We start from the raw sequence: 24,667 nt of genomic DNA, 5'->3' as shown, positions 1-24,667 counted from the left end.
TAATTTTTGGGACATCATAATCTTCTCTGCTCCTGTCAGTAAGTATACATTTACATGTAACGGGGAAGGTGGCATATTTTTTAATCCTTTCAGGTGAAGCAGGACTGCGAGTCATTGTTACCTGAAAAATGGATTGTAGCGTAACGTTGGCGCAGTTACTATGTATTACTTTCTATTATAACGTGGTACTGTCTTTAATGTTACATCAGCATCATTTATTGATGTTAAGGTCCTGCCTCCAAGTGTTTGACAAGTCCCCCTTGTAACAGGAATACACATTTCCTCTTTTCTGACATGGAACAAATACATACATGTTCCTTTACTTTGTGAAAGAAAGCATAAAAGAATTGTAATTTTCTGCTGTAGGCACTGCTAATATCTGGCCTAAAAATTAGAAGAATGAGAGTATATTTTAATAACTGTATTAAGAGAGCCATGTTTCTACTTTCATCTTTCCGTAAATCAATGCCAAATTCATTGATTCTAATTTCTAGCAGAATCTGTGTGAACTGAACAGCTAATGTGTCTATCTGTGTGACTTGCGTATTACATCCAGATTTGTGCATGGGAAAGTTTCCAGCAAGTAATGGATACATTTGCAGTGTACATATACATCAAAGAAAGCAAATTAATGCATACATTTTCAACTCATCATTTTCCTTATTTTGAGAAGGAGAAAATCAATTTTTTTGTTTTTTGTCTGGGTTTTTTGTTCTTTGTGGAGGATGGGTGGGAGCAGATTGACGACAGTTTTGTTACATGTACAATGTACCTCTCATGTTTTCACGTTTCACATTTCAGTCCTTCCCTTCATAAATATTCATGATTCTATGATACCCAGCATATATGTGCATGTTGCTGTTCAAGAAAACTGTCAAAACAGTGTTGCGTATATGATGCCAAGGCAGCCAATTTGCCTGATGTATGTGAGTTGTGTTCTGAGACATGTACATGCAGTTCATGAATGTCTTCTGATAATTGCTGGGTGGGAGGACAGATGCCATTAATTATATCAGTGCTAAGATTTGAGTACAGATTAATGTACACGGTTCGGGGATAAACTATTTGATTTATAGGCTAGGTGCCGACGCGGGTAACAGCATTGCTCAATCTATTGATTTTTCCTGATTATTGCCAGTGAATGTTAAACTTCTCATTTCCAAACCTGTCCCATTGCAGGCTTGTTACGATAGCTATTGAAACATGACAAGCCATTTGCTATTTAGATTGCAGCTATGAAGGTGATTATCACATGGTGAGGGCTGTTAGGAATTGGCTACTTTGCAGGATTTTAAGATGTGCGTGTTAAAACCTGTTTATTTGAATGCCTGCATTCACTACAAATACTAAGTGATCCGGCTTTCATTCCCTCTTTCATGAAGCCTGAAGCAGGCTTCTTTCCACGTTTTACAATAAGTGCTCTACACACAGCGCATAAGGCTATCCCAAGGGGTGTTTGTGGTGTAATTGTGGAGCACCCCTTTAACTGGAACATCATGTATTCCTAAGCTTGTAATACTTGCATACGAAGAGTATGATAAAACAAGATACAGTACATTGTAGATGTATTCTCTTTATAAATCCTTTCCTCCATGTCTCTCTTTGCAACTGTTTCTTTCTTTGACTTGCTCTACAGATCCCTTCTTTGTGTGAATCTTCACATTGTACATATATTTACATGCAACCCTATGCTTTATAAACAGTGCAAAGTTTAAAGCATGTACAGATAAGTTTATTATACATGAAGGAAGTAAGTTTTATGTAATTGTACATTCATCCCCATGTTACTCCCCATTTACTGGCTTTGTGTGTAGCATTAGGTCAGGAGGTTTGAAAGGTGCCGTACATGTATACATTGAACCTGTGGTCGCATTATAATCAATAGAGAGGCTTCGTGGCTGAGGGGGTTAGCATGCCAGCGCGGTTCAGTTACCCAGGAGCCTTACACTAATGTGCGGCCGTATGTGGGAAGGTCTGCCAGCAACCTGCGGATGTTCGTGGGTTTCCGCTGGGCTCTGACCGGTTTCCCTCCCACCATAATGCTGGCCGCCGTCGTATAAGTGAAATATTCTTGAGTACGGTGTAAAACACCAATGAAATAAATAAATAAAATACACCAGTGTGGCTTCAAGTCTAGCTCACGCTGGCTTCCCCTTCGCCTATGTGTGGGAAGGTCTGTCAGCAACCTGCAGATGGTCGTGGGTTTTCCACGGGCTCTGCCCAGTTTCCCCCCAACCATAATGCTGGCTGCCATTGTATAAGTGAAATATTCTTGAGTACAGTGTAGAACACCAGTCAAATAAATAAGTATGTAAATATAATCAAAGATTCTTGAGTACGGTGTGAAACACCAATCCAATCAAATAAGTAAGTACTTTCTCTTAAGTATTTGTGTGGTCAGATGAAAACAGATGAGTTTATTTGTGGATTGGAATATCCTACTTTGGGCATATTAAAATCTCACCAAGAATGGCATATTTAGTCAAGAACATATCTTACCTGTATGTAAACTTAACATAAAGTTATATTTTATTGTCTTGAGTCCTTAAGTTAAATATACTGCATACATGTTGGTCCCTTCAGAGTTTCATGAACATGTATTTGACCAGATTCCACAATATATGTATTTACCACCACACTGTGGAGGTTAACTGATGGCTTGTCATTCTTTCAACACTGCCACCATGGTCATATTAACATTGTCATGCTGTGTACCAGCATGTGTAGTTTGGTTTCATCTTAATATGGATATTAAGGTGTTCTGAGTTTCATAAATGTGTACCTTTTTTGCTTTGTTTCAGAAAACTTTAAGTGGGCACAAGAATATAATCAAGTTTGTAGACTGCAGTATTACAGTCACTCCAAACAAGGTCTATGAAATTCTCATCTTGATGCAGTATTGTAAAGGTAAGGGTCAATTTCAGGTAGAAAGGGTTTAGGCACAAGTTGAAAGCAGAAATTAATATGTTTTGTATGACATCATTTATTAACCTTTTCATAGAGGTTTATGTAGAAATGGGATTAAATTATTTCATGCATGTATATACAAGTTTCAAGCAAATTTTTTCATGCAAATTTGTAAGCTATCACACTGTCGCTACTCTGGTCTTGCTCTGTATGCTGTACGTCTTTAACTATTTTTCATCAGTATGGTATGTCTTTATTTTTGAGATAGTCCACCAGTAATTTGCCAAAGGTCGTTGCCAAACTTTACTCAAGGCTTTTGGGTTTCAACATAAATCAGTAGGATGAGTAGAATCACTGTTACTTCCTGTTTCAGGTGACGTCATACAGCAGATGAATGAACGACTCAATGTAGGCTTTACCCAGGCTGAAGTTCTGCACATATTTTGTGATGTGTGTGAAGCTGTTTCCAGGTTACATCATTGTCAAACTCCCATTATACACAGAGACCTCAAGGTAAGCATTCATGTGCCAAGCTCTACCATACGCACAGACCTCAAGGTAAGCATTCATGTGCCAAGCTCTACCATACACACAGACCTCAAGGTGAACATTCATGTGCTGTGCTCTACCATACACGCAGACCTCAAGGTAAGCATTCATGTGCCATGCTCTACCATACACACAGACCTCAAGGTAAACATTCATGTGCTGTGCTCTACCATACACGCAGACCTCAAGGTAAACATTCATGTGCCAAGCTCTACCATACACCCAGACCTCAAGGTAAGCATTCATGTGCCAAGCTCTACCATACACCCAGACCTCAAGGTAAACATTCATGTGCCAAGCTCTACCATACACACATACCTCAAGATAAACATTGATGTGCCGTGCTCTACCATACACACAGACCTCAAGGTAAACATTTATGTGCAGAGTTCTACCATACACACATACCTCAAGATAAACATTGATGTGCAGAGTTCTACCATACACACAGACCTCAAGGTAAACATTTATGTGCAGAGTTCTACCATGCACACAGACCTCAAGGTAAACATTTATGTGCAGAGTTCTACCATGCACACAGACCCCAAGGTAAACATTGATGTACAGAGTTCTACCATACACACAGACCCCAAGGTAAACATTGATGTGCCGAGTTCTACGATACACACAGACCCCAAGGTAAACATTGATGTGCTGAGTTCTACCATACACAGAGACCTCAAGATAAACATTGATGTGCTGAGTTCTACCATACACACAGACCCTAAGGTAAACATTGATGTACAGAGTTCTACCATACACACAGACCCCAAGGTAAACATTTATGTAGAGTTTTACCATAAGCACAGACCCCAAGGTAAACATTGATGTGCAGAGTTCTACCATACAGACAGAGCCCAAGATAAACATTGATGTGCAGAGTTCTACCATACACGAAGATCACAAAGTAAACATTTGTGTGAGCGCCTTCAGTATAATTAACTTGGTGTCAAACCTTATCATTTGTAGCCTTCTTAAAGTAAACATTTGGTTGTGAACATCTATATGTACAGTACATGTACAGTACATATGTTGTGAACTGTGGTCATGATCCGAGTCACACTTTTTGTTTGTTTGTTTCACTGATTTTATACACTTTATTCAAAAATGTTTTTCTTGTGTGATATTCAGATTCAGATTCATGACGGAGAGGAAATATAATAGCTCATGTAAACGTGTATATACCCTCAGAAATGTGGGGATTCATTTCCATGTTACTGAAGGTTTATAATATCTGTATTAAGTGCTCTGATGCATGCCATTGATGTTCATGTACCAAATCCTAATATGCACAGTATTCAAATTGTACTCGTTAAATAATCACTGGCAAGAATGGAAAGTCTGCAAGCATTAAGCTGTATGTTGATACGTGTACGCTTAGCTGAAGGGTAGCTGCTGTGGAATACTCTCACATGATTAATAGGATTTTAATAGGAATATGGTAATAAAATGACCTACTATCACGTCCATGAATGAATTGCTCTTATTTCTGAATGTGCGAGCTCTTTTGAACTTAGAAAGTTGCTTTAAAGTTTGTTCGGAATTTAGGGTGATATACCACTGGAAATATGTACAGATAAAATATTAACGATTTATAACATTTTTGTCCCTAAAAATAAACATTTTTGGTCGTAGTTTTCGGTCATTTTATTAGCTTGATTAAAAGAAGCAGTCATTTGGCTTGCGGTGCAATTAAACTAACCTGCTTAAAACCAAAATCAATAGCAGGTGTTTTTTTTTTGGAAATCTCCCATTGACATGTGCTCGTTAAAATTCAACATACATGTGGACAAAATTGTTGTTACAGGTGTGTGAAGAATTCAAACCCAAAAACCGGTCAATGCCACTCCAAAACTCTTGAAAAACTGAATTCATATAAATTTAGAGTTTAACAAATTTGCATTTTGCTCATTGTGATTAATGGCTTATTTTCACCTTTCTTCTTGTACATGTAGAGCCAGGCAAATACTTGTTTGATTGAAAATAAAAATTGGTTTTCCTGGGTTTTTAATCGAGCTCACCACAGTTTTTTAAAAAATGCTGTCCTAAATTTGATCAAGTGGCAGGAAAAGTTTATTAAAATATCAGTTACTTTAATGAATTAATAGGATGTTTTTTTAATAAAGCAACTTTATGAACTGAACCAGTTTTACTCATTTACAACAGACCATTGTTTAATCCATGTATGCAGATTAGAGTAAATAATAGCAAGCAATACTGTCAAGACACTCTCTGAGTCAAGTCTGCATTATGCCAGGGGAATTGACTAACACATATAGTTATTACACATCAGTTGGAGTTTGTTAAATTTTGTTCATGTGTGTGTACATCTACATATATACATACATTAAGATAGTGATGTTATATTTAATGCACAATATAGTATGATGTCTGTGTAGCATAGTAATATACATGGTAGTGTACTTTGTCCAGAATCCAATTCCCAAGGGTTGAACCTGTGTTGTACCACTAAAGTGAATTTGTGTGACAAGATTGTGACAGTTTGTAACACAACCTACCCAACACACATCATTCAACTGGACTGATATACAGGAAATGTGTGAAGTGCATGCAGAACATACAACTACAAGGGCATGAAAATGTGTTCTATTGTTCAGCTGCTGTAGGTTGGTCTACAAAGACTTAACTGAATGACCTTGTCAGGAAGTCAACACTCTTATGTGTACTACATCTTGATATAGAGCATCTTGGTTAACGTATAACTCAGCATCTACAGTGTATTTATTTATTTATTTCATTTGATCGTTGTTAAACACCATACTGAAGAAATTTCCATTTCTATGATTTGCAACCAGTTTTATAGGTAGATGAGGGTTGATGGGTTTTCTAGACCTTTAAAACTTACAGCAATGATATAGGTGGAAAGTTTTTGAGTAAGGCCTGGACAGTGAAGCAATTAACGTATATCATGTTAAATCATGTGATCATGTTAATATAAATTTTTTACTTGTACCTGATGATTTACCTTGGGTTTTCTAGACCCTTAAAACTTACAGCAATAATATAGGTGGAAAGTATTTGAGTAAGGCTGGGACAGTAATAAGTTTTGTTCCACTTTATTTATTGCAGGTAGAAAACATATTGATAGAAGATGGTGGGAATTATGTTCTGTGTGACTTTGGAAGTGCAACAGGAAAATTCCTCAACCCTGAGCAGCATGGTGTACAGCAAGTGGAGGATGAAATACAAAAGTAAGAAAGTTTTGGGGTCACTGGCATTCTGCTGAAACATGTATGTAATGTCCAGACTAATGCACAAGTATTAAAACCTGGGTCCAGTTTGACAAAAATGTTGTACATGTATGGTTATCGCACATATAGGACTCTACTACGGTTATAATTAGGTACAAAATAACACGCGACAAATGTACAATGAAAAAAGGTTGTTTACTGCTTTGTGAAACTCAGCCCTGGTCATTATAATATGAGTGTCGTGCTACATAAAATTTTTAAAAAATTTGTAAACAAGGTTGCTTGTGTACCACATGATGGAAGCATGGGTCAGAGATGTAAGAACTTGTGGAATGGGTCTTTTGTTCAAGTTTTTGTTAGCTTAAATACTCTGTTTCGAGGCCACAATATTATAAATTTCCCAGTCAAATCATGACTATTTGACTATATTTATATAACATTTGGATATGTAGCCTGTCACATTTTTTTTTTTTTATTTGCAGATACACCACTCTGTCTTATAGGGCACCAGAGATGATAGACTTGTATTCTGGTAAAGTGATAACTACCAAAGCTGATATATGGGTATGCTCTGGCTGTTCTCCTTCACTTGTCCCACATGTTAAGCATCAGCTGCTGTTTGTCTTTAGATGTTATAGTCTGTAAAATAATCACCATCAGTCTGTAAAAATCAACGACCAACTTTCATCCATGGCCGAGTTGCCTTATTCTGAGAATTCTTTCGATCTTAGAAAAGTGTTTCATTTATTTATTTGATTGGTGCTTTACGCCGTACTCAAGAATATTTCACTTATACGGCGACGGCCAGCAATATGGTGGGAGGAAACCAGGCAGAGCCAGGGGGGAACCCAAGACCATCTGCAGGTTGCTGACAGGCCTTCCCACTTACGGCCTGAGAGGAAGCCAGCATGAGTTGGACTTGAACTCACATCGACCACATTGGTGAGAGGCTTGACAGGTGTTTAAAGATTTGTTTGAATGGTAGTATGGCTTCCTACTGGAAAATGTAAGCTTGAGCATCACAAGTACTATTTCATGGTATTTTTTTTTTTTTTTTTGCCTCTGAAACCGCACTTCTTTGGGTGAAATTTTAAGTCTTTTATGTAGGCATATACAAGTGTTTAAAAGTCTTGGACTGAAATATTTTGATGTGTTTGTATTTACTTATACATGAATATACACATATCTTTTTGTGTAGAACTCATTTGTAAACACGTATTGTGCTTCCTAATACATTTAATGCATTTGACTTGAAAACAGTGCTTTAGAGGTTGAAAAGGTTGAAGATTTACAAAGTGTAATGTTATCCTCACACAGAGGTCATTCATCTGTTTCAGGCTTTGGGATGTATGCTGTATAAATTATGTTTTTTCACACTGCCATTTGGAGAGAGCACGCTAGCAATACAAAGTGGCAATTTTACAATTCCTGATAACTCCAAGTATTCCAGAGAGCTACACGCATTGATTGGTGAGTTTGTCAAGCGTTTCAAACCCAAGGGCATCTTATATCAGTATTAGTATCAGACCTTATATTCTAGCAGTAAAATCCATGTAAGGTAGACTTATTCAGGTCAAGGCTCACTTTCATATATTTTCATAAACCAATTTTGGTAACTATTTAAAAATAAATTGTAAGACTTCATGGTATTATGATTTGCATACCATCATTTCTGATAAAAGTATGTGCAGTTGTATTCAGAATGTTTGTAAAAGTACATGTAGGCCCAGGTCTATCACAATATTTCTTTTTAAAGGAGAATTTAAATATCAATCAAATACCATTGAAAAGAGTATGCATTTCCTCGCAGGTGAATGCTATAAAACAAATTCTAATATGTACCTCAAGTTGATAAATTACAAACAAAATCAGCACCAAAATCCGTTGTGGGCGACTCCATTTTGCCTAAGAACTAGTCCTGAAGTCTTCTGTGTTAGGAAGAGAATTGCCGTCGGAAACCGCCAAAGTGCAGTTCATACATTTTCGGTAGAACTCTTCTTCCCAGAAGGCAGTGAACAGTACAGTTCATTTTCCGCTTGATGGCTAGGACACCGGAATGTTGGACGTAGGTTCCGAGTTGACACAAACAAGCCGGCAGTTTTAATGACTCTCATTTGCTGAGAGGCAACACACTCCCAGCATAAATTACAGGGTGTTAAAGATGGAGCACGCAATGGACTCTGAGATTTATGCCAGCTTTGCCGTTTTCAGGCTTTACATGTATGGAAAATTATGCAGCAGGCACCACCAGATAGAAAAAAATGTGCTCTTTTCAGCCCGTAGTGTCATGTTTTTAAGTGTTCTTCTCCTTCAAAATATGCTTACCTATATGTACATATTTGTAACATTGCAGTATAAATAACAGGTTTGAAAGAGTGAGCTCTATTATATCTGTTTTAAACATTTACTGTCATCATTCATATCTAGCTAATGTAAGTCTTTAGGTTTTTCTAAAGCAGCAGTTGTGCTGTTTATTATATTTATGATATAATAATATAATATAATAATGTGCTGTATTACATTTATAAACACAGAAGGTTGATGAATCTACACATAGTGCATATACTACAAGCTGTATGTTTTCCTGTAAATATGGTTAAAAATTTTACTACATGAGACAATAAAATCGTTTTTTAATTACCGCTATGTATGTTTTTTGTTTCATTTGTTTTCCTCAGCATACATGTTAGATGTAGATGCAGAGAAACGACCAGATATATTCCAAGTATCTACAGTAGCTTTCGGCATCCAGGGAAGGAAGTGCCCTGTGCCAAATGTACATGTAAGTATGCTGTCATAATTTTGAATATTTGAATATTTATGCTGTTTATTCTGGTGAAAAGTATTTCACGTAAATGTAAGCTGTGTAACACCGTCAGTGCTAACCAGCTTATGACTGACGTAAAGACTTGCTTATACTTCAGAAGTATCAGGAATGATGACATGTATCATTTCGATGTTTGCAGAAAAGTCCCCAACCCGATGTGAATACTCTTCCTGTGCCTATGTTTGAGAGTGAAGCTAGACAAGTGAAAACCACCACACAGAAGACTGTGGCACCTTCTACTATAGAGAGCACAAGCATTGCCCCGCGTCAGCGCCCCAAAGGGCAGGCAGTGCCCCAATCAGCCACACTGGGCCTTCCTATACAAACCAGCATTGCTCCACGAAAACGCCCGACTGCCAGTAACCCTCAGACACCTGTCAGTGGTAAGTTAGCGATTTCACAAGACTCCTTTATATTTCAAGGTCACCAAATTGACCAGGGTAAATTCAGAGGAGCAAGAATTACTGTGCATTGTAATATTATTATCATTTATGATTCAGACATTTTTCTTAGAACAAACATAATTTGTTGCCTGGTTTAAGAAATTTAAAGGGTTAAGTATTTCAGCAAATTTGATGCGTTTTCCCCATAGTTAAAAATAACGGTAAATGTGTATTTAAATTGAATGTATGTGTACATGTAATAGGTGTATTACATTTAATTACATTTGGATGTATTAGTAACGCTTCAGTAGGTTTTGTCTATCCACATGTATGATTGTAGTAAAACTGACCAGGGTTAGGTACCAATAGTTTTCCTGTATTTGTATGCATTTATCATTCATAGTTGATCAACAAATTAGATTATAGCAAAATGTCTTTCATAGCTGCCTAATTATGTGCCTAAGACCAAGGCTTTCGATGCTTACATGTGCATTGTTCTAACAAATTGACATAAACTTTTCGTAGCATTACAGCTTAATCTATTTGCTGTCAGTTGCTTCATGGCTTATAGCTATATTCTGGCATATGTCTACAATTATTCTCCAGTCTCCAGTATTATGGAATTATGAAAGTTTAGGAAACACTTGCTCCATGTGACAACATGGTATTTCAAAGAATTTCATTTATATTTTTCACTAGTTGCAATTAACATCATATTCCGTCATGGTGGCTGTAAGCAGTTTGCAGAATTCCTTCACATCTTTTTCAGATAATGTTTTCAAATGTTATTTTTTCGTCCTGTAATTATCGTCTAAATCAACATGAAACACTGCTTTATCACAAATCTTAAGCTGTGGCAGTTTTTGTTCACTTGGTCACAGTACTGTACAATTTGGCACTAAAGTCTTTCAGCAGCTCACAGCCTGTATGATTTTATACAATGAGGTAATGTTAATAGCCCTCTGCAAAGGCAAGCAAATGGTATGTATATATTCCCTTGACCTGTGGAAATCCAGAACCATGTACCTACCAGTATGTCATCATACGTCACTGAATAGGTTATCTTTAATATCATGTGGATCAACAGTGTCTATCAGTTACGTTTGGCTAGGTTTGGCTTTGCTTCTCCATGGATTAATTTGGCATTTGCTTCTTTTTGTGGTGGGCTTCAAATGCCTCTGTAGTTGCTGATCTGTCTTAACAGTGCACCTGCTCCCATCTCTTCACAGACTCCTGTGATATGCCACACCCACCTGCCCCCTCCCCAGGAGCTACACAGCATCTGTATGCTCCCAACCAACAAGCCCTGTACCATCAATCCCCAGGGCTCCACCCAGGCTACCAGTATAATATGGCTTTACAACAACAACAACAACAACAGTTACAGCTGCAACAACAACAGCAGCTGCAGATGCAACAACAACAGCTGCAAATGCAGCAACAACAACAGCAACAACAGATGCAGCACCAGCAATTGCAGATGCAGCACCAGCAACAACAGCAGCAGCAGATGCAGCCAGCGATGTATATGCACGCTTCACAAATACCCACCTCCCAGTCAACTTATCCTTTAACCAGTAGTTCAACTCAGCTCAGCCCTAGTATGGAGGATCTCTTGTTTATGACTACTTTTACTGACCCCTTCTCTGGTTCTGACCCCAAATCTATGTCTGCCTCCGCCACAGTGCTCTCTTCTCACCTGGTCAGTCAGCTCTCTCAGGCCAGCAATGGTCAAGTGGAAAACCAGGAATTCAACCCAAGGACGCAGTACAACCCAAGAACAGAGGGGTTTAACCCAAGGACGGAGGAGCCCAGTGAGGATGCAAAGTTTAAAAAACCTGCAAGGCCTCCCCTCAAACCAGTAAGAATAATGCCTATTGTCGCTGTTATTAAAGGAACTGTATCACATTTTGAAGTCAGGATTTCTATCTGACAGCTTCTCGCTGATAAATGTTGGTGTCTTGTGCTGTTTATCATCTGTTATTGGATCGTTGACCTTGTAAAATATACAATGTACTATAATGTAACTACTGTAAGTGTGGCAGTATGAAAGTAGAAAATGGTGGAAACAGTTTATCAGTAAATAAAATGTTTTTGGTAAAAGTAAGAAGCTAACTGGGTGGTATGAAATTCAGAAATATGCACCTTTTGAAAGTGTACAAGAAGTTAACTGTTTTCTGAAATATTACAGGGAAATGCTTGTTTCTTGTTCAGATGCAAAATGCCATCTGTTGAAAGCATACTTTGCTCAAAACATTTGTTTGCAGGCATGCACAATGACACGGAGCCTAATAGTGATAAGCTGTTTACAACTACATGGAGGCAATTCTGAATTTGTGTCTGTGAAATATTCCTTTATTAACAGTATTTAGGCCATAGGCCCATATACATGCATCTCTGGAAGTACGTAGGCTAGTGGTGTAACTCAAAATGTCTGCACACTGTTTATCTTGGCAACAATAGTTTACCATTGTTGCATACTGTTGACATTAAGTGACTCTTGGATGTTAGTGTGCTGCTCTAGAGATAGGTAACAGAACTTAGCCAATCCATTTACCTAACTTATGGAAGCGCATATCATGAGTAGAACACACTTCTATAGGCTCTTAAACTTGTATCATTCCTGTATATTATATCAAGTCTCTGGAGTCCCAAGCTAGATGTTTTTCTTTTTACAAACAACAGCAATAATTGATGACTAAATTGCTTTCTCTCAATTACATTTCCTGTTTCCAACTGGGCCGAATCCGAGTTTGATAGTTTGGTTACTGTTACAGAACGACGCTCAGCCGCTGATATCTGTGACGCCCCCAGCTTCCCCTCACCGAGCTCACCGTCGCTACCGCAGTGACACATCCTCTCTCGCAATGGGAGGAAAGGGCAGTGCTTTCAGGTTTGTACTCACTGAAAGAAATAGGTCAATAAATATAGTTTATAAAATTATATTGTTTCAGTACTGAGTGCCACAGTCGATACTGAATATTTACTCTAACTTAACACTCTATTTAATACTGAGAGAAAACAATAAAAATTTGCTTTGTGCGTTTCATATATTTTCATTTAGTATACATAAATGGGTACGTTTTTTTACATGTACTCATTTTTCTGAAAGGCGTTTGCTTAATTCTTTATTGTAATGGATGTGAGATTTGTTGTAACAAAATGATCAGCACCATAACATGTACCAGTAGCTAAAATGCACTGAGATATCCGGATTTGTTATATTGTACATAACAGAAGTGGGTGTGAATAGAATCTATATGTATTATTTCTCCCCGGATCTTGGAACATGTGAAACTTACATATAGAAATACCTGTAATATTGTTTGATCACAACCTTTCAAAGTGTTACAGTTCTTAACCTTTGCCTGAAGTTATGTTTATGGTGCTTGCTTATGGAACAAGACAGAAGTCTATGTAGCCTAGTGAGATTTCAGAGGGAAGATTTGATTTTTTTCGTTATTTGAAGAAAGCCTTACAATCAGAATGTTACTTAGGTTTACCAGTCTTCTCTTATCGTATATGCATGTATGTGCAGGTTTTGGTTGGAGTTCCCTGCTTTCTTTGCTTACAAACATTTTCATCAGATTCCAAACACCTATTTAAATTCACTGTCCAAAGAATAACTCCATGAAATGTACAACATTTCTGACATCTGCTTGCCACACCTACATTTCACTTCTTCTGAACAAAGGATTACCAGTACCTTTTTTAACAATATACTTTCTCCCTTGCTAGCTGTGTCTGTTCTGTGAGTATTTTGTTCTGCTTATGGTTCCTTCTGCTATCTTTGCTTAAGCATAGCCTTCAGTTTGGGATTTGTGATGGCTGTTGTGTGTCCTTGTACTTCATGTAATAGTACGTACAGTACAGCTGTATCCTAACCATCAATTCTACGCCCATTGTGGCAGGACGATACACTGAGGGTCGGCCCATGGTCAGCATACAATACGCCGACCATGCACCGTCATACGCACACCGTGACGCGATCCTCCGGCCATCTTGCGCGAACCCTTATACACCCTTTAAAAACCTGTTGAAAATGTAAGTGTAATCTGTCATATCAGTACATCACCCAAGGCCTACAATTAATAAAATTTGAACCCCTGACACATGAAAAGGTCAGCATGTTAATGTTTTTCCCTTTAAACTTGAGTCTCTAGATTGTATCCCCAGTTTCACAATTGTCAATCCTATCGTTAATTAATTTCTATAAGCACAAGAACGTGTTTATTATGAGATGAGCGCAGTCATATGTAGCCTTTATATCTATGCATGAAGACATGAGATGTAGGCCCGAAGCCTATATATATATATATCCCATTATTTACCCGTGTCACTGATGTAACAACAGTGATCTAAATTTTCAATATTCCACACGTTATATACATAACCTGAACTTTTGATTGGTCACCTGAACATTCATTGACAAGCTTATCCAAAATAAAAGTACAGCTGCATACAGGACTACTTGTATTGTTTGTTACCATGGGGAAGAAAACCAGGCTATCACTTACTGCACCGGGACAGCAGTTTCTAGGTACCAAACAACATGTTAAGTCTTTTGGACACTGGAAAGGGATAAAGTTTATCTTCATGAAATACGAGAAGTAGCAAAGATTGGTGAAAGGAAATGAAGCATTTGATGCTGTAAGCATAAACAAGATACCAGTACTCACAAACGGTGAAGTCAAGGTCAACCGTCAACGACAGCAGCATGCCACATTATCAGATTTTCACGAAATTAAAAACCTTCAAACTTAACTTTGTAGAGCGACAAATAGTTGTCTCGTGTGTATGAACTGGTCTACAACTGATGTACCTCAAGATTATGTTTAGATTCTATTTGCCACATCAAATACAATAATTGGTTCCACTGTGACCCTTTGATTCAACATTGCGTCTATTGTCGAACAGCCCAAAACAGAACCAAAATCAAACCCTTTGAAACATCGTAGACACTGTTTTGTTGCATTCTCTAAGTTAAATGAGACTAGCAAATAAGTTTTGAGGTGAATTGATTGTGTTGACAGACTATATTTGAATATTTCATTCAGTATGATTTTCAAAATCACCGCTCCTTGTATCCTGCAAGTCATCACATTCCATCAGATATGACCTAGATTTAGGTCACAGTTTTGGAGCCAAATGTTTCAATAAATGAGCAGTTATGAATGCTGATATTTTTGAGAAGAAAAAAAAAGCTTGACTTACAGCACGCTGATGGACTGTGTTGTGTTTTCTGTTCACAAAAAATCACAGATTTCCTCAATGTTTTGGAGAACTATATTTAGGTAAATGTTTGGTTCGGCTCCAACTGTTTAACATATATTGATATCAGTACGCATCTCATTTACATAGTTGTCGAAACAAAGAGACGTTGTCTTCTTTATCAACCACCTAAATCCATTCAAAAGAAAATGTGGGATAAATAGGATATGCAGTTTGTGACCCAATGTATCAAATTTATTAACCTTTTGGTGTAAAATTACTCCACTCACTTAATAGATATAATGGTTCACTCATTTGCATATCCTCGATATATGCATCCTAAGTCTTGCATAAAATCAAACTATAAAATGTATTACCCATTTTGAGAACATCCCCTCTACCTATCTATGCATAAATTATGAAAATACACCAAAGAAAGTAAAAATCGAAACCGGAGAGATTTTTGGTATCAGTAAAAACAAATGCCAGTCCAATTTTTGCTGTTACTTTAGAATAACCCAACTAATTACCTTTCATGAAATGTCGGCCTCGTCTGTGCATGTGTAACATTCAAAACAGGTAGTAAAGTTGTAAAAAGATGTAGAGAAAGTGGCATGAATAATATAAGGCATACAGTGTACGTCCAATGTCATGACATGAAACCTCGGCAAGTGAATGAATATCCTAAAATGATGCGCTGACTATGGCGCCACCACACACAGACTGTTGGTGATCATGTGCCGACCGTATGCGGATGATAGGCAGGAGAGGACGATGTGTTTGATCAGGGTCCGGCCAGGGTTAGCGTGTAGTGGGCGTATGATACACAGACCATTCGACCTCAATGGGTGTAGGATTGACAGTTAGGGGCTGACTGTACTGTACCTTAGCATCCCCTGAGTTGATGCCCCCTAAGAATATAAGTCTTTCAGCATACAGTTCTGTTCTTTGTGTGAAGGTTACCACCCTGTCTACCTCACAGAATTTGAAAGTGTTGGAGGTCATTTATGAAAAAGTACACAAAATTAAATGACATTGATTTTCAAATGACGTTTGAGGAAGGGAGGTAACCTGTGACAATAGATTCAATTTTTCTACAGCCTAGGTTAATTGTCTTCCTGTTGTAACCCATCCAATGTGTGTCTTTTGTCCCAAAGGGCTTACGCTGGTACAAGTAACCTGCTTGCTCCGCTGGAAAGCCAACAGAAGTCTAAATCAGCTTCAACAACCCCAATACATTCACCACCAAGGTAAATAAGGACTGGAAAGAATGGTCTTGTACTGTCCCACAACTTGTGTGTGTGTGGGAAGCATTATATATTCAGCCTGCTGTCACTCTGGACATTCTTCAGTATATTGTTAAATAAAAACCAAATAAATAAATAAATATAGTCCTCCTTATTATAGAAGCTAAGCCAAAAATTGCCTAGTGAATTGAGGAAGATTGATTAACCCCAAATCTCTTTGAGAAATGTTAAGGCCTCGTAAATAACATCTTCTGAGTATTCATACATCAGTATGTTCAGTCACTAAATACACAAGTGGAATTCAAGACACCTGTGCATGTATGATGAGGGACTGTACAAGACCAGTTGTGTGTAGTGCATGGTGATGAGTTATCTCCCCTCCAAACCTGGTATTTTGTCATCGGTCAATTTTTTCAGCATTTGTCAATATTGATTAACAGTTACACAAATAACGATAAAACTTTCCCCAGCAGCTTAGAAGGCTGTACAAATGAACCTTACGAAGAGCTATTCTTCAGTGTAAGGAAGTGTAAAAATAATGGAATTTCACTTTGTAATAATTTGTTATTTATTTGTTTGAATTTAAATGTTTTTACATAAATTTTTACTTGCAATTTGTCCTCAGAACTCCTGAGCTGTCCAGACATCTCTCTGTGGATATGTCAGAGTGGAATCCTTTTGGAGATGATAACTTTGGTGCTTATACAGAAGATATCCTCTTTGGCAAAGAGTTTGATAAACTGCGTCGGGGCTCAAATAGCAGTAAGCCAGGACTTCCTTTTTATAAATTTTCAGTGGCCAAAACATATATATTCTTGTCTAGCATTATAAACAGGTAGAATGGCGCTATCTGTAAGCCTGCACTTATTGTAACACTGCACTCAAGGACTGGTCTGGAAGAGAAATTGATAGACCTTGGACAGATGTTTTCCAGTCTGCTATATTCATTACTGGATCTGTATTAGGTGTAAGATTGAATCACACGTGCCATTCACAGAATATGAGATGTAAGCACACAGTTTATTGGGACGATTGATAATCTTCATATCGGTATAACATTTCACAAAATGAATACGTATTCAGCATACATCTGGATAAGAGGTTTACTGCCTAATGTATGCCAGGCTTAATTTATCTGACTTACATGGGGCAGTGCCGTGGCGCAGAGGGGACTTTAAGCTGACGCAAAGATGCCATGCAGTATCTTTGTACATGTCACCCTGGCCACACTGTAGCGACACGGTTCACCGAGCTCCGGGCACTTCAGGGGTGTCCACCGAGTTCTGAGTTCCAAGCAAGATCAACTGTGACGTAATTTCTGAAAAAATCAAACCGTTGACAGAAAATATGCATAATATGGAGAGGTAATTCACCGATATAAAAATCTCTAAAAGCTAATCTCTATTTTCAGGTATATCCAATGTAAAAAGTCGTGAAGATCTGGTCATGTCAGGGTCTGACTCATCTGATCCTTTCAGCAATGCCCCCTTCAAAAAACCAGGTAAATAGGGATAGGTCCAGTGGAGTTATCTGACCTTGGAGAGACCGCTGTCCGCTAGAAGGCACCCCCAAATGAACCACACACACACATCCCTCTCTTCCCCTCCCTCCTTTGGAATGCATATGTTGTGGCCTGTTTTGCTTTTCTGTTTGTTTGTTTATGGGTTTTTTTTTGTTGTTGTTTGCTTGAAACCTTGTTGTTTATTTGCGTTTACACATTGGCTGGTTGACCAATTCTTACATGTACATGTGGAAGAGATGCTGTGTTTACATGAATTTATCTACACTTTAGAATCCGACTCAGATATCATTATTTCATAACTTTTCATGTAAATTTCATCAGTTATAACCCAGATGTCATATATAAAAAAGGTTTGATTTTTTGGAATTTTTTTGCAATCTCATTAGGCATTTTTGAACTGACATGTACATGTATCATTTACCTACTCTGTAAGTAAGTGATTAGTATCTCCCATCAGTCAGCCAGCCAGCAGTGGGATAGCATGTTTAATGTATGACCTCACAGTAAATATCACAGTAAGGTTGCTTTTTTTGTTTTCTTGGCTGAGATATTTGCATGGTACAGCTATGTTTTTTCTTTTGCTTTTAACAGACTGGTTGCACCTCACTCACAGTTACACTTTCTAACCTGGTAATGGCATTCTGATATATTGCTACTATCTTGGACGTGGGATATATTAACGCTGTCTAATCTGAATTCATAATCTCAACACATAATGTTGTGAAACTCATTCTCAATGCCTGAATGGTGATCACAGAATAGGTTTGGTTAATTGGGTTAGTCATTAATACAAACTGATGGACATGTGGAAGCCATTGCTTTTGTGAGCTGTATGAATATTATAGTTAACATGGTTAAGTGTTTTATTTCTTTATTTGAACTTGTAGATTTTAACAGATGTGAAATACAGATTGAATACTAGCAGTAAAATCCATCAAACTGATTTTTGATATGAACAGCATTGTAACTTTATAAATTCTAAATATTTGATTTCTGCGATGGGAATGCATGCCTAGAATAGTTTAACAAAATTCTGATATGCTTCAGTTATAGATGATTTAATCAATTCATGCTTTAGTATAATTATAATTTTTGCATTTTGTTATTGCTGTTCCTGTTTTTGAACACCTTCCCACATAACTTAGTGAGAGTTGGCTGTTGTGGCTATTGTTCTCCCCTCCTCGTCAATGTCCCTGTAACTCTTTCAGGCCGTAAACATTCCAAAGCAAACATGGGCAGTGGCCAGCAAAGAAACAGTGCTCGGAGTTCTATTTCAAGTTACGGAGGTAAAATACAATCCAAATGAGACCTATCTTGCTTAACCCTGCGCACACCTCTCTTTATAACATGCCTAATCATTGAAGACTGTAAAAACCTGAACGGCAGATCTCTGGAATCGTTCAAGTATGGTATAACAAGCTGCGAATGTGCATACATCTGATTTGAGTATTATTGTTTTGTTTTTGTTTTTTTTTTTTGTGGACATCCACGAGAAGTAGTTTTGGACAAACAATAATCTCAGTTCAGCAGTTGGTTCGGGAAACATAGAGGTTTTTCTCGAGGCCAGCAGCCATTGCTTAAACAAACAACTTGTGCCATACCACTGTGTACATTTATGCCCATATGATGATGGAGATGTATATGGAAACAAGAGCAGCACAAGGACAGATCAGATTTTACATATGAGGACCCTTTAGTTTATCCAGACTGGCTACCATATGAGAATCCTGAGCATTTCAGTGGGTTGTTAATTGTATTAGGCAGAGAATGGAATTTGGAAACCTTGTATGTGTTATATTGGGAGAACTTGCTCTTTATGCTGCATACATGTATATATCCAAATATCAGCTTGTTTTTATGACGTTTTCTTACTGAGAGTTTATGCGACTATTATTTATTGATGTTTGCAATTTACACATGTACGTCTTTAATGTATGTATCTCGGAAGTCATCAATCAGTATCTATTGACACGATACAGTTGTTTCTAGGACTAAAATGGATGTTGCTTTGAAATTCATCTGTTATTCTTGAAACAGTTAAAAATCATGCAAAAATACATGTGGTGAGATGTTTTCTAGGTCATGGCTCCAACTGTTAAAGGGTTTGGGTTAAATTGAGCTGAATGTTGACCTGCATGTAAGCTGGCATTTTGGAAAGCTGCAATTTTTTGTGTTGTCTAAAATAAAATTGTAGGTGATTTTCAAGAAGTATATAACCATTTTTGTGTTGGGAGGGAAAGAGATGTATGTGTGTTTTGTATAAAGCAACATTCCAGATAACAAATTCAAGTTAGTTCCCAAAATAGATGGTGTTGAGTCCTAGCAGTTGTGATACATGATGATGCCGTAAGTGTGTGAGAACATGCAAGAAGAAAAGTCGGGATTTGACTACATGTACATTTGATAATGTCTTTCTCTATTCTTAAAGAAATACTTATAGCCAAAACTTCTTGCGCCATTGTTCATCTTAAGAAGACTATTTACTGTTTACACAATCCTGTATATTTAGTGTATTGGTAGACGTACATGGAGGACATATTGTGCACATTTTTTTTTCTCCATTGTACAGTGGGGCTTTTTTTTCAAGCCTGTGTTATTCCATGACATAGGGATTTGTAACTGTAGCACCATACCAGCAATCAGTTGATCTCGTACCATGGTTTAATGAGCCAAAAAAAGCATGTGCATGTTCGTAATCTGAGTTTGATACAAGAATTATTTTTTTCATTTTATATCTTGTAAGTATCTATAAAGGTTATTGCCGTACTGTAACTGTAGGTGTTTGGTCAATGCCGCATTGTCATTTATTCTCCTTCTGATGAAATCATTCATGAACTTATTTTTTTCCTGCTATAGGTACTAGACAGAACCATCGTTCATGTCCAGTTAGTAAAGGTTTAATGGGTTTTTGCTGGAATCACATTGGTTATTCTTTACCTATGCAAAAGCAGAGTTTCTGTAACTATCCACCTATTTCAATCGCTGTTTTATAGGCTTATATGTACAGCACCTTCATAGTTTTTTTTTTTATCCTGCATCCTGAGGTAACTGTAAATTTACTTACATCAGATATACGTATAGGCCTGGATAAGAATTAGTGAAATGTGACAAACAGTAGCCATGAGGCTGTAAGTTTTACATGAGGTCACATGCTTGGATGTGCCACTGTAGCTGTCTTTTATTGTCTTTTACATTTGTCAGACACTTTTTGAGGCGCCATTGATTAGCTAGAACTACATGTATGCTGTATATGTATGTGTAAATAAAAGCCTAGGCACATGTATGGCCTGAAACACCAGTCATATACATAAATACAGGGCCGTTGTGTAACCCTTTCTTTGACATGTCCGAGTGACAATCTCCCAAATTATTGGCACACATAAATACATAATATGATTATATTATCGAATTAGGAATTAGATAGGGTTAAAGCAGTAAGGTCTGTCTGGTTTTCAGGATAACATACCTGAAGTTGATTAACCTGGTAAATCTATCCTAAAGTGCTTTTTTTTTTTCTTTTTTTTTTGACAAGCCATACACTTTAACTCATCCCAACCAGTTACATGTACATGTATGTATCTGAAAATAGGAATGAATACAATTGCCTTCAACAACCACTGTTAGTGTATATAATTTTATAGTCTAAAGCGTTGTTTAATATATGGCTGTTTTTTGTATATAGTTGTATTTAAAGTCTTGGCACTGAATTAGTCAATAAAATCAGCAGGCTGGTAACATCTGCTTTTGCAGATTTCTGTTGCACAGTTTTATTATTTGTAGACTCAAGTGACACCATTTTGATGGCAAGACTGTAATGTTTCATGTGGGAAAGAAATGAACCTCAGAAATCATATAACTCACACAAATTTACACTTGGTTTTAAGATGAAGAGAGGGCATTGTCATTACTAAAAGAGTATAATGTTGAAGCCTGTACAGATCTCTTCACTTATTGTCCAGTACAATCAGCTTGTCATGAAGAAAACTGGGGGTATTGAAAGTGGAACGTTTTAAGGTTTTCAGTTGTCTTGAAGAACATCTTTTTGAATTGCACCAACATATGCTTTGAAGATTGATATGTTGTAGAAAGATTTGATAGGTTGTATTAAATTGTAGAAAGAGCACACAAGAAGAAAATTATTTTCCACAAAATCGTTTTAATTTTGTCACAAAAAAATCAAAACACTAGCTATGGTCACATATATTACTGTAGATACTTGTATGTCAGGACAGTATAAAAGAAAAATATATTACGTTGAGATTACACCTTAGTCTTTGGCAATAAACTCAAACTACTGTTTGCTAGAAAAGGGCTTTGCACTAATTTGACAAAGTGTTGAAATATTACATTACTAATTATATTAATCACTTTTTAGAATTTTATTTTCAGTTCTGTTTTTTTTATATTGGTTTATGTTTGTTATTGGTATGGCTAGTCTATCCAGGTGTCACAGATCAGCTGCCAAACTTTGTTGACAGTTGATTATATGTGTATTTTCATCTTTTTTTAATTTTCTGTATGTAAGAGAGCCTTCCGTGTAGTTTTTGAACGATTTGTTGTTATATGATTTAAGATTTTGTCTATTCACTTTTACTTAGGGACATCTTATTGATACTGTTGTTAAATGGTGTCTAGGCAGAGAATGACAGACTGCACTCCCTTAGTCTTTGATCAGTGTTACAGGTGACATGCACAAAGGGTGCTGCTTTGCATTATGGGTATAGTCAGATTTTATGCATCGACCATGTTGGAAGGTCATGCATTACAATGAGGCAAAGTATTTTGAAAATTACTAGCTGATTTGAAATTGCATTACCTAAGAAGAAAGTTACTTTTAATAAAAATGACACACAAAAACTATGAAAAATTATTTAAATAATAATAATAAAAACAAAAACGAAAGACCATGATATATGATCTCTTTCAGCTCATCTGAACGACTTATCAAGATATACATGTAACATTAAAACCACATGGAACTTCTGTGAAATGTTCAACCATTTTGCATGTCATTTTCTTGAAAAGTCGTCGGTGTTGTTGATAATAAATGAGAACATGGATAAACACTGGTTCTTTTCTGTCGATCATATAAAATTCACAGCAGGTTAGGGGTTTGGCATGTTTGCAGAACTTGTAGCAGGTATATGAAATCAACGTGAACTCTAATAGACATATGATGACCTACCAACATGAGGGACTGTAACAGTACAGCCGGACAGGAAGTCAGGTACAAGTCACTGATACACCTGTACTCGGGCATTTCATTAGCCAGATTTGACATGCTTTGGCGTTTTCAGCCTTAACCAAATTAACCGATGTGCATATGACAAAGGTGAATGCTCTTGACATTAGGAAACATGACTTGGCTTAGTGGTAAGGGACGTAGTAATGTTCTCTTTGTTCTTGAGGCCCTGGTGATGCGATTGATTGGGGAAGTTTGTAAATTACATGCCACACGCCAGTGGTTAAACTTAAGCATTTTCTTCCACCAATGAAACTGACTGCCACCTCATACTAGTGAAAAATTCTTGACTATGGCAGTCAAAATTAAATCAAATCAAATAAATAATTAACATCACAGTAAGTAGTAGAACAATTTTTTTTTTCCTATTAAATCGCTTTCTGTTATAAGAAATGTTACGAGAAACGTAGACTGCCCTGACAAAAACTGAGGAGAAATTTTGAAGCAGGGTTTGTGAAATTTATCCTGGAATATTTAAGATTTTATTCACATTTAGGTTGATTAGTGTTTATTTTCATTCAGGACAATCAAAGTATAAATTTGTGACACATTATGGCCAAATATCAGCTTAGTTTGACACTCTAGATCACATTTTGTAGATTATGTTGTAACTAATCCACTTTTCTCGACAGTTCTTCCATCTGTTCTGACTCAAGTTCAGTTAATACACATGGTTCCTTTTCAGAAGTGACGATAAGGAAAAGTTTTCGTGTGTGCTTGAAAATTGGTAGTACGTTTGATTGGCTATAATTTCTTGACATGAGCTTATAAGTAGCCAAGGTACATGTTAACATTCATTTATATTATAACTGTGCATATTTTTCAGGTTCTTATGCATGTACATTAATTAACCTACTTTCTGAATCTTTTCTTGCACATTTTTTGTTATTTTTTTTTAAATTTTTTTTATTTTGTTGAAAAATGAAATAGTCTGCGTAAGCAAGATAAATCTCTCCTTTGTGCACATCAAATCTATATATGTGTATAACCAGTGTGAGAAACAGTTGAATTTTGGCACATACACTTCCACAAATGAAATATGGTGGTTAAAGTTAAAATGAAAATAATTGAGTTTACCTGAATAATGTATTTCCTGATTGGGTGAAGATTTAATACTTTAAGATTTATCAAAGATATTTGTTTCTAGAAATGAAAAGCTTTTTTTAAGACATTCATCGTAATGTGTAGCAAGATGGTGATTATTGTCTGCATGATTTGTGTCATTCAGTGGCAATACCTAGATATGGACCTGTCTATATTATTACTTGGCTCTTGGCACAGTTGACCCAACCAAAACGTCTTTCAAGAGGTCATTGTCCACTGCATTATGTGTGGATAAATTATTGGATAAGGCTCACATGTACTTACAAGCAAAAAGTTTATGACAATGTTTTCCATTTTTACAAGCATTTGGTTAAGAAGTTTACATGTACATCTATCACAGGTTGGAACTAGATTCAGGTAGTCTTCTTGGTAGAAACTTTATGACATTCATGTTTCTGTCAAAATGTAGATAGATTTTCACGTTTGAATCCCCATGTCTAAGTAGTGTGTTTGATCATGAGAG

General features: G+C 36.9%; 1 protein-coding gene across 3 annotated transcripts in view; it reads left to right on the top strand.

Moving 5' to 3' along the window:
• The window catches only part of LOC135467748 (AP2-associated protein kinase 1-like), a 39,167-nt gene that overhangs the window by 11,108 nt on the left and 3,392 nt on the right, over window positions 1-24,667 (top strand). The window contains exons 3-15 of one of the 3 annotated variants that reach the window (XM_064745601.1): window positions 2,802-2,907; window positions 3,281-3,420; window positions 6,547-6,668; window positions 7,151-7,232; window positions 8,006-8,138; window positions 9,347-9,450; window positions 9,635-9,878; window positions 11,564-11,739; window positions 12,656-12,771; window positions 16,247-16,339; window positions 16,962-17,098; window positions 17,748-17,837; window positions 19,067-19,144. In XM_064745601.1, the coding sequence (XP_064601671.1) occupies window positions 2,802-2,907; window positions 3,281-3,420; window positions 6,547-6,668; window positions 7,151-7,232; window positions 8,006-8,138; window positions 9,347-9,450; window positions 9,635-9,878; window positions 11,564-11,739; window positions 12,656-12,771; window positions 16,247-16,339; window positions 16,962-17,098; window positions 17,748-17,837; window positions 19,067-19,144 (1,621 nt within the window). Of the gene's footprint in view, window positions 1-2,801; window positions 2,908-3,280; window positions 3,421-6,546; window positions 6,669-7,150; window positions 7,233-8,005; window positions 8,139-9,346; window positions 9,451-9,634; window positions 9,879-11,107; window positions 11,740-12,655; window positions 12,772-16,246; window positions 16,340-16,961; window positions 17,099-17,747; window positions 17,838-19,066; window positions 19,145-24,667 lie in introns of all 3 variants that reach the window. The other 2 variants (XM_064745585.1, XM_064745593.1) reach the window with 2 other exon arrangements.

This window comes from Liolophura sinensis, chromosome 1 (assembly GCF_032854445.1).
Source record: "Liolophura sinensis isolate JHLJ2023 chromosome 1, CUHK_Ljap_v2, whole genome shotgun sequence".
NCBI lineage: Eukaryota > Metazoa > Mollusca > Polyplacophora > Chitonida > Chitonidae > Liolophura > Liolophura sinensis.
This window is presented reverse-complemented; position numbering and strand designations above follow the sequence as displayed.